This window comes from Pundamilia nyererei, unplaced genomic scaffold (genome assembly GCF_000239375.1).
Source record: "Pundamilia nyererei isolate P.nyererei 1_Seehausen unplaced genomic scaffold, PunNye1.0 scaffold00491, whole genome shotgun sequence".
In the NCBI taxonomy this organism is placed as follows: domain Eukaryota; kingdom Metazoa; phylum Chordata; class Actinopteri; order Cichliformes; family Cichlidae; genus Pundamilia; species Pundamilia nyererei.
The window spans coordinates 35,993-47,578 of NW_005187892.1; the positions used below are offsets into that span (position 1 = coordinate 35,993).

At 41.0% G+C, this 11,586-nt stretch overlaps 1 protein-coding gene across 1 annotated transcript in view; it reads left to right on the plus strand.

Moving 5' to 3' along the window:
- The first annotated feature begins 6,226 nt into the window (after positions 1–6,226).
- ccdc3b (coiled-coil domain containing 3b) overlaps positions 6,227–11,586 on the plus strand; it is a 9,515-nt gene continuing 4,155 nt past the window's right edge. Inside the window, exons 1-2 of the mRNA XM_005753986.1 lie at positions 6,227–7,034; positions 10,559–10,733. Coding sequence (XP_005754043.1) covers positions 6,676–7,034; positions 10,559–10,733 — 534 coding nt within the window. The 5' untranslated portion in view covers positions 6,227–6,675. The remainder of the gene's footprint in view (positions 7,035–10,558; positions 10,734–11,586) is intronic.

Below are 11,586 nucleotides of genomic sequence, written 5' to 3' on the forward strand. Positions count from 1 at the left end.
CTACCAACAAACCTAGCAAGCCCTAGATGGTGACCAAAATAGCTTTGCCGAAACCCAGGATCGAGCTAGGGTCCTTTAGATCTTCAGTCTAAAATGTTGTCCCACCCAAAGTACGATAGAAAAAAAGTTAAAGTTTGACGTATCGAGAAACCCAAGGTGGATGTTTGCAAGCTGCTGGACTTTGCTTCAAATGTCAAGGTCACAAAAAGTTGTGCACTGCCTGTGTCAGTTTTTGTTGGTGAAGCGTTCAGTTGCGAGCTTGAAAGCTGCAGTTGTGTGAAGTGATAACAACTATATGCTGAAGAGCATAAAAATGTGGACGTGTCCGCCGTGGTTTGTTTACAATAATGTATTGTGTAAGTACTATTGCTGTATGGGTCACTCAATGTAAAATCCATAAATTTACTTAACTTACTCCTATCATACAAAATATTTGTAAAGCGGATTCTGACTCATTATTTATATTACATGCGCAAACACTATACATCCATATTTTATTCACATTAGAACACAGAAAACAATACTAATATTAGAATTTAGAAGAAGAAATTTTACTGTTTCATGAAAAATATAACTTCATTTTCAATTTCATGGCAGCATTACATCCATCCATCCATCCATTCGCTTCCGCTTATCCTTTTCAGGGTCGCGGGGGGCGCTGGAGCCTATCCCAGCTGGCATAGGGCGAGAGGCGGGGTACACCCTGGACAGGTCGCCAGTCTGTCGCAGGGCAGCAGCATTACATCTCAAGTGAATTTCCAGGAAAGGCAGGAAAATAGGGTGTTGCTAGAAAGAAACAGCTAGGCTAATTCGCATCTACTAAATTATAGACTAATTTCAAAATAATGTTGTGTAAAAAAAAAAGTAAATAAATTGAATAATTAATCATCTCCTCTACGTAGTATCAAATAATCTGGACAAATTTCTGTGCGCAAAGCGAAGACTGATTATTATTCTGTCATCAGCTCGCCTGAACCCTAACTTTAAAACGCCACACTTTCTCATTTTAAATATTTAATGTGTTTTCCATTTTCCACTCTGAATCAGACACGGGTTTATGAGCCTTGCAGATCATTATTTTAATTTTACACATCATGACAATTTTTTTGGAATTGTTTCTAGACTGACCCCAATGATCACTGTAGGGGTTTGGTGCAACAGGCTTTGTGTGCTCAACTGCAGTAAATCATGAGTGTTGGGAGGAGACAAACTAAAAACTGTATTGCTTTGCATCTATAATTAGTTCATATCGTATTTACTGTGCAGTAATACTATGAGGCCTGTGGGTTCCTGTCTACCTTTAATGATAAATGATGTGTTCATTATCATTAAATTTTGTTTGTGTTCTGCACATTCACTTATATGTTACTATTTGATGTATTTAGAAATTCTAAAATATACCTAAAATATATTCAAAATAATGTGTTGAGGCTAAGAACATATTTGAATTTGAGGGGGGGGGGGGATGTATATCTGATCTCCCAACCCTCAATGCCACAGAATTGACCGTTTGGATTTTGCAAGAGAGCACCAAACATGGGACATTGAAAGGTGGAAGAAAGTTTTAATCTCTGATGAGAAAGAATGTAACCTTGATGTTTTCCAACGTTTACTGGCATGACCAGTTGATCCCACCTGAGATATTTATTACGCGCCACAGTGGAGGGGGCACCATAATGGTCTGGGGTGCTTTTTCCTTCAGTGGAACAATGGAGCTTCAGGAGATGCTGGAGCGTCAAACAGCCGTTGGCCATGTCCAGATGTTGCAGAGAGCATCCCTCATGGCTGAGAGCCCTTGTCTGTGCGGTAACGACTGGGTTTTTCAACAGGACAACGCTACAATACACAATGCCCACAGGACAAGGGACTTTTTCTAGGAGAATAGCATCACTCTTTTGAATCCTGTGTCTTCCCCTGATCCAATTGATAACCTTTGAGGATGGATGGGAAGAGAAGTTTACAAAAATGGACAACAGTTCTGCCATTTTTCAAATGGTCTTAAACTTTTGTTAAGGACTGTATTAGCTGTTTTGCTGTTCCACGGGTTGTCCACCAGAGGGCACACCTATTTTGAAACACAAAATGATATAGAAATGTGTGTGGTCTTGTCATTGTTGTGCTCTCTCTCCCTCTCCTCTGTCTTTTGTCTGCCTGGGCGGAGCTCCCGCCTCTGGCCCACGCACCTGGCCTGATTACACACCTACCGATGATCTGCCTGATTTCCTGGCCACTATTTAAGATGACGATTCTGTGCTTCTCGTCGCCGGATCATTGCGTAACCTGTATTAGTGCAGCGCAGGCAAAACCTGTTTATTCTGTGCAAAGCGCTAACTTGTTTCTGACCATTTTCTCCTGTATATAGATTCCCCTGGAACTGTTCCTGTTTCCTGTCCTGGATTGTCTGAGAGCGGCTGAGTGGCGAAGTGCGTGTGGGACAAAAAGTATGAGTGTCTGACGAGGAGTGTGGAGAAACAGCGAAGGAGCATTCATATGCGGACTTCTCCCTTTCTTCCCCCACAGATTCCTGGAGCTCTGCACTTTGTATATATCACACGTTTTCTGTAAAAAAAAAAAAAAACAACAAAAAACAAACTACTGACTTGTCTTTTGAAAGGAAACCTTGGTCTGCACCTGAGTCCATTCGATACTCAGGTGTATGTATCTCTACTCTATTTCTTGTAAGAGCAGCTCTCCTGATACTTCAAGCCCTTCGCCAACCCTTCCTTCTTCCTTTTTTTTTTTTTTTTTTTTTACCTTAGAGAATAATATGTCTTGTGTTGCAGTTGAATCATCTTAACTGGGTCCCAGTTTTGTCAAAGGTAGCCACAGTAGTAAATCAGCTCTCATTTATAGACAGATTTTCTAAATAGAAAGTGTCTGTATACCACACCTGAGGTCTTGTTCCATTAATTGGACTCCAGATTTACTCCTTCCTGAGCCAAACAGCTCAGCCTAAGCCCAGCCATCTCACTGAGGGTGGTTGGTTGGTGCACAGCAGATGTTTGACTTTCAGTCTTGGGATTAATCATTCCTAGCCCCAGGCATCAGAATCAGTTCACTAAGTACATTTAAACCCCTGAAACTGCTTTTGTGGATCCTTTGTTCAATGTGGAAAGAAGCTCTCTTCTTTATTTCAAAACCTAAAACTTTGCAGTGTATCAATGTGTTATTTTTAAAACTGAGGTAAACTAAAGCTGCTGCTTAATATGTGCACGCTTTATTTGATTTTGCAAATCGGGCTGAGGGCTCCCTCCACATTCTTCAACTACACCTTTACAATTATTCCACTTTGAAAACAAAAGAATAAGAATGAGAGAATTTAAAGAATACATTAAAAGCACCAAATTACCATAACATTTAAGCCCATGATGAGTATATGTAAACTTCTGACCACAGTTGTAGATCTCAGTTTATGAGGGGATAAAACAACACTGAAAAATTACGTGAGCTGAGAAACACAACACAAAGGTGGCGTGAAAGATGATTATTGGTTTGAAGACTTGACTTTCAATAGTGCACACATATCTGTATCTGGTAATAACATGCAAAATTAGTCAAATATGTCATGCCTCTATGCTGTATTTCATTAAAGACTACTGATAATATTCCGCTGTAATCATTTTTGTATATTTTTTTTGTCGGTGTAATCAAACATCATCAATCAAACCCAAGCTTCCTTTTGTCCAATAACAACACGGTCATCTTGTGCTCTGCTCTCTCTTCGCTACATCCCAGATCCTTCATCCACCACAGTTTCCTTCCCAGGGCTCTGCTACAGGACAACAGTATTTCAGCCAGGCTCTACTCACAAACCTCTTGTGAATTGTAAAAACATTTTGCTCTTTTTAATAGGATAATAAATGCAGGATTCAACTTCAAGTAATTACAGCTTACATAGTTTATGTCCTTCTGGGAAGCATCTCCATTATACCGCAGGCTGGAACTCTCCTCCTGTAAATGAGTTGTTATATTCATGAGCTCTCTCTAGCAGAGGTCTCTGTTAATAATAATAATGCTGTATGGGTTAGATTTATGCAAAGCAACACAACAAATACCCAAGTGTACAACATGACAGACAGCCCACTTAATCACATTCCACCTCTCTGCTGGCTTTCACGCTGGTTATCTGATACGTGTAGCAAATGCACTAAGTAACAAAGTCAGTGTTAATGGGCTTTGCGGTGTCTTCAGATTCCAGGCCTGGTATGCAGGAACACGGTAATGATACATGTCTCAGTGCCTTGCTTGACTAAGTTACACATTATGCCGGTTAAACAGAGGAGTGCTTCTCGACTTAGGAGTCCAGTTTCTGGGCATTGTCTTTGTTCTTTAGGTTTATTTTCGTGTGGATAGAATCTCAAGTCCATCTGGCCAAATGGGGACATGGCCTACTTTTACCTAAAATATTTCTCTTCACAGTGTCTGCAGCTACTGACATTTACACTTGTTTTGGGTTTTTTTTTGTTTGTTTGTTTTTTCTTTTTTGAGGACTGCAGAGAGGATTGTGGTGTGAAAGATCTGTAGATGACATACACTCTACATGCAGTTTAAAACGAAACAATGAAAAGGAAATGCATCAGTAATTAGTACAGAATGTCTCAGCATAAATTCCCTTATCTCCCTTAAACTCTCTTATCTGAAATGTGCTGGTTATTCAGCTCATTTTCTAACAATAACATTTTAGCATGTGAAGATGTTTCACTCGTTTCATGCTGAGAGTTACAAAATAGTCTGTATTGTCTACTATCAGAGAAGCAGTGGTTAAAATCAAAGTAAACATAAGCTACAAGTGTGGGCGTAAATCTGTGGCACTTTCCTCCTTACTTACATTTCCTGCATTCACGTCTATCAGCTCTTCAGCCTCACTGAGCTCGGTGCTGCTGCAGCCTCCGGGGAAACACCTTGATGGTTCCTCCTCTCTTGTTTTTTGCAAAAAGTCAGACGCTGTTGATTTTCTCAACAGTGCTGCCACACAAACAGGTGAGGCAGATACATTAATTTAACACCGAATTTCCTCTAGATGTAAATATTCTGTCCTATCGTAAAAACATTTCACCTCCGTCACAGATGTAGTTGACCGTGAGCATCACAATCAGCAGCTTTACCGCCATGTCTTCTTGCAGACTGTCATACGCTGGAATACTGTGCCCCCTTTCAGGTGCTGCTACTTTGTGTTTGTTACCTGAGAAATACCCACGCCCACCACCATCCCCAGCAGTAATCCCACAGGGACAACAAGAATTTGATGGATTTGCAGAGCGACAGGGAAGTAAGAACTGTGCGAAGGAGCACATCAGAGCTATACTCGGAAAGGTTTAAGAGTTATAAAATATTCTCAAACACTTCATAAAAGTTATCCAAAGGAGAAAAAAGTAGTAGCTTTGTTTGAGGAGCGACTCAGTCTAACTGACTCTGTACGAAGCTATTGTGGTAGAAGGTCATTAAGTCATGGACCTTTAAAACCTAATGTTCAAATCTGCAATTCTTCAATAGTGTGTGAAAGGTTATAAAAGAAAAACAAATTTACTCTGACTGAATCAGTTTCTATTTATGTTAAAGCAGTTGTTTTTTCCTTATTATACAGGATTTGTGCAGAACTCATTTGGAAGCTGCTGTTGTATGAAATGAAAATAGGAAATACTCCCAAAACTGGGAATTCTCATTATACAACTTTAACAGTTGTAAATGAATTACACTTCGCACAGCAATGCGTCAGATTGAGAGAGATCTTTCAGAGCAATTATGACTCCATCTAAAGATTTCTGTAACCACACTGGGTTCGTTTGTGTAAAATCATCGACATTTATAAAACTATCCGCATAATTCATGTAAATGAGAGGAACTCAGATCTGAGCCGCTACTCCTCCACATCGCATGGAGCCAGCTGGGGTGGAACGTTCGTCTTACTTGAATGCCTCCTAGGCGAGGTGTTCCCTCCATGTCCTAGCGGGAGGGAGGCCTCCCAGGACTCTCGGCCTCAGTGTTTCCGCGGATGAGCTGGAGTGGGTGGGAGGTCTGGGCTTTCCTTCTTAGGCTGCGGTCCCCACGATTAATGGATAGATGGATGCTGGATATTTGCCACTGACATGCAACTGGTATAGGTTATCAACTCTTTTCCAGTTCTACCTCTGCTATCTTGCGGATAGTCACTAGAGGGCGCCACTATTCTTTCTTTAGTGAGTTTCAATTAAAACCCGTAATCTTCTATTGTTTGCTGGGATTTCACGATGGGTTTGCTGCTTTAAATACCCGAGTTTACCAGCACTGAAGGTGCCTTTATTGTGTTTTCACAGGAAAATGTAGGTTTGAAACTGAAAGAGCACCTTTTTTGTCTTTGCTCCTCCTGCTGCCATCCTAAAGGTGAGAGGCAGCGTTTTTACAGGGGGATGCTGAGGTGAATGGGCTGGTCCACTTGCAAAGAATTGTGGCTGGAGGCAGTAGTAGGACCGCGGTGAAGGATACACGGGATTAATTTGTTGCTCAAAAAAAAATTTTTTCCTAAGTAACTTACTCTGAAACTAAATATTAATTGTGCATTGGTGGAAGTATGCGCCTGTAGCGAAATCCCTGCAGCTTTTTTTCCTTCTTCTTTTCCCTCAGTGATTTCATCCATCACCAGCACTGCGCGCCTTGGTGCGCCTCCCTGACTCACGGTTGTCTCCTCGTTGTCACAACATGTGGATTATTTTGGCGTTTATTTTTGCAGCCGTCCGTCCCGAGGGGAGCTGGGGGTGTCAGCTACCCCATGACTGGAGACCGCAGACGGAAGCGTGCCGTGCCGAGCTGGCCGAGATCATCGTGTTTGCCAAGGTGCTGGCGCTGCACAAGGAGTCGTACAGCGTGTATAACTATCTGCCGTGGCAGCACGACACTGACCTGCTCTTCTCCGCCGAGATTGAGCTCCTGTGCGATCAGGCGTGGGGCAGCATGCTGGAGGTTCCTGCGGGTTCCAGGTTTAATGTCACCGGCCTCGGTTACTTCCCCTGCTTCTCCTACAGCGTCACCAAAGACAACAACTACTACTTCTTCCTAAGGTGAACTCACAGATGAATAAAGTTGGTATGGCATTAATCACGCGTGATAACAGATAGCTGTAGTCTGATTTGATGCCAGTCTCAGTTAAGCTTCACTCCTAAGACTTTAACACCATGCTCACCTAAGTTGCAAGCGCCTGGTTTAATTTGGTAAGAAGACTATAAACGATACACTAGGAATCGGGCCCTCCTGTACAAGATGCTTAGCTCAAATGTTGCATTTAATTTCACACATCCTATATATTCAATGTGGAAATATAGACAAAGGGAGACAGCGTTTAAGGATTTTATATGTTTACACTAAAATATGCAGTGTGTGTTTTGTCCCTGACAGATGATCTCCTACAGGTCAAAAAGACGCTTAAATGTGCATTTGACTGCATTACATCAGAATCAGAAGATGATTACCTGACTAAGTTGGCTACCTGTCCATCTTTTTCTTAGGTCCTCTTTGACACAAGAGACAGTTAAATATTTAAAGAATAGAAGAACAAAAGGTTTAGTCAATAGCCATGTCATTGCTTTATATGATGAAAAATAATGATCACTAGCAGGTTTAAGTTTTCTTCATCCTCATTAAGTGCAGATGTGATTTATTCTCTATGAATAATGCAAAATCCACAGATGTCACGTAGCACTCTTTCCAATGAAAACCAGCACCTCATCAGGCCTGTGCTGAGATCTGTCATGGAAACAAAGTATTGTTGACAGATTTAGTGAATTCGCACTCGAAGTTCACTCAAAGGCAGATAACTGGCACCTGTCCCCCATACAGCATATTCTCTTTCAGTCATTATCTGTCTGTGACACCATCCCAAATTCGGTTAATGTGCCGAATAACCAACCAATTTCCAGATTTTTATTTTTTTTAAAAAAGACAAGAAAAGAAAAGAAAAGTATGCAACAAGTTAATTCCTAAATGTCTGTGTTGGACAGAAACAACACTGTTGCTCAGGAAACGTCTGTTGCTTTCCAGCTAGTGTAATTACAGAGCCAGACATTTCCAAGAGCTTGAAGGTAAACTACAAAGAATTTTTGAAGAGTTATGAGCACACCAGCGGTCAATACGACCACCTTTTGTCCTCCATATATGCACCAGTGTGTCACCTGACAAAAGGAGCGTGTGCTGACACGCCTTACAGATGAAGAGACAGGATATTCAGAGAGGGGCACTAAAAATGCATTCCTCAAGTTTAAAGTTTGTCTGTCCCACATGAGGGTATGTGGCAGAGCCAACAACAATAATGTTTTATAGCACATGTTACACCTCATATATGCAGAATTACGTGCACATGTGTGATAGTGTTTTGCTGTGAGTGGTGATAGCAAAACGACTTTCATATGATTTTTTTTACTAGCCTGAGTTAATCACACCTTCAGGGACAGCTTTGCCGTCCCCCTGTTGCGATGGTGAAAACCATCCGGATGTTATCCCTGTAATCGGGGCAGGTGACCGCTATCGGAAACTTCCTAGAGCAAGTCGCAACAGAGTTGTGTTTAAGTGGAGACCTGAAGATAATTAAAAAGCCATGATTACTTCAGTAAAGCAATACAGTGGTCTTTGTCAATGTTTACCAAAGATATAATGGAGGAAAACCCCCAAATATGTTTGCCCACATTTTCCTTTAACTTCAGGGCATCTAGGATTGAAAGACTGCCAGTGTACTGCTTTTAACAGATGGTTTTAAAAAAAAAACAAAAAAGCTCAAGAACCCAAGTAATTACTGGGATGGGAACAGTTATTACACTGTCATAACAACATATCAAATGACAGTGTGTGGCAAGACTCGTAACTTCATGTAAAAAAAAATTGCAGAGATCAGAACAAAGCCTGAAAATTTCACCTTACAGTTTAACAGGGGGTGATGCAATCTGGGGGTTAATTGGCTGGCCAGGAGCAGCATTTCCTAAAGTCAAAGGAAGTGTGTGACTAAGCAAGACATAAAGCATTAATAGAAAGATCCAAAAATCCCCTGTGAGCGTGCACTTGGCGAAAGTGGGGGAGAAGAACACCCTTTACTTCTTCTGGAAAGCACAGGCCTGGTGAGTGAGAGGATGATTATTCGAAGCCATATGCTGTTATGCTGTTAGTAGCTTCATATTTACATATTTAAACAATCCAACTAAGTTTCCTGGTGATTGCAAACGTAGCAAATCGATTTATTTTCCAACGATTCTTTTAGCACCCTAAAAAAAAGAAGAAATAGATTTTAGTCTCAGTTTCGTGTGGTGTTTGACACCACAGCAACCAAATATTTAGAGAGTATTAAATCAAATGGTTTAGATGGGAGATGACATATGGCTTAAACAAATTGTGTTTGCATGTTCTGCTATGTGCGAGGTCGAGGCACCTCCTGTTTCCTGAACCTGAAACAGATCAGTTTAGTTTTAGTGGAGTACAACATCAAGTCCCAGACACTATAGTATCAAGTCCAAACTGAAAACTTCTCATCACAGTCTCCAGTGGATGTTCATTTCCTGTTGCAAAAGCCCCAAAAGCATAGTCTCTGACTAAAATAGTATTTCCAATCAATCATGAGTATAAGCTCCCTGGACAGAGCTGAGCATGGAGAAAAATGCAACTGAAGACCTCCCTCGGGACCTTTAAATGAGACAGATTGAGTGTTCTGCTTTAGCCATATGTTCGATGCAAAAACCTTAGCTTATAGTTCATTTTTTTCAGGATTTGTAACTTTTACATTAAAAATGAGGTAACCTAACACTGAGCCTTGAAGGAGGAGAAAGCTATACTTACTTTTACTCAAAGTAAGGTTTTTGAAGTACGCATGCTGCTTTTGCACTCTCGATCATGTACTAAACCGATACTCTGTGAAAAAAGAAAAAAGAAAAAGGATTTTCATTTCTTCAGACCTCACAGTGACTGTGATTACATCTCACCTTTGACATCTTCTGTTGAAGCAAAACATCAGCTTTCTTCTCGCTCTTTCAACATACACACAGATACCCACATATACAACACACACCCACACAGCTTCCTATAGGGACAGCCAAACTTTTGATGTCCCTTGAGGGATATGAGATGGAATCCAGATGTATGGAAACCCACTGCTTCAAGACTTCCTGAAGATATAAAACATGTTTTGTAAAAGCCTTTGGCTTGTCATTCGCTGGTTTGAGTCATCCGCATAATGCTTCAATTTGCATAAAAATAGAACAAGACCTGTTAACAATTCTCTAGAGATGTGTTTCTTTTTTTCCCCAAGATAAAGAAATTGTATATATGAAAATCATACAAATACTAAATGCCTAAATTCTCAGACAACAAACAAACATTGAGTGAGTGGACTTGTGCAAAATGCTTATAGCGATTTTTGCACAAGTCCATTTATTTGCTTTGAGTGGACTTCTGGTGATAATTAAATGTTACACAATCTATTCTTCTGTCTGCGTGCATCTGTTTGTTTCCACACATTTGAGTTTTGTTTTTGTTTTTTACTGAAAGCCCACATTTCACTCTTGCTCGTCGCTGTATCAACAGACTCTTTCCCCTTTCTGTCATGCAGGATGGATGAGAATTACAACATCGTCCCCCACGGAGTGAACTTTCAGGACCCCATCTTTACCGACACCGCAGAGAATCACCGCATGTTTGCTAGCCTCTTCCAGTTTTCCAACTGCACGCCTGGAACTCAAGTCCACACCTTTACCCCGGAGTGGGAGGCTCAGGAGGACAGCCGGGTATGCAGATACTCAGACCCACCAAGAGAGACTTGATGTTTGACTCTCTTGAAGTCATCTGTTTAAATCCAGTTAGTGAGAAGGGGAGTGTTTTTCTTATTTAGCTGCTGCAAGTTCTGGTGGCTTCCCACATAGTACTTCAGGCAAAAAAGTATACTATAGGACATGATAGCCACAAGCATTGTGGTAAATGTGAAAAGTATTCAGTTTGTCATCCTGTTCAAAGGACCTTAATGTGTTCTTACAGCATGGGAAACCAGAAGCACGTTTCTTTAGGTTTGGCTAGATCAGCGGTGCTCAAACTTTTTTCTGGCACGCCTCGTTTCAGGGGCTGACAAAGGTTGATTCCTCACACCCCACAATTTACAGCCTGCATCCAGCAGTTGAACTTTACTTAAATGAAGGTTAGCGTAATAGCATCAGCAAACGTGCCATCCCTGCAGTGGCTCGAGAACCACTGCGCTAGATAAAAATTCTTTAAAGGACAAAAACATACAAAGAATCCTGAATAAAGTCGCTACATAAAGTAGAACAAACATAATTAAAATATTTTCAAAGTAAGTGGCCATTTTCTACAAAATAAAGATCATGATTGCAGATCGGTGGTGTAGCAGTGCCACACTCTTACTCTTGTAATGCTTCTAATGATGCACATAAGATTATAACATGACCTTAATGAACCAGCTCAGTCTCCGCTTCACGCCCCTGCTGTCACTGCTGAAATGATTAAAGCATGTTTGTGTCTACACGTGCTGCTCCTAAACCTCGACTGAGTCAGTTTTGAAGGGGTTTCCAGCCGCTCACCGCTCTTTTATCTCCTTTAATGAATTTAGACCTTTTGGCATAAGCCCCC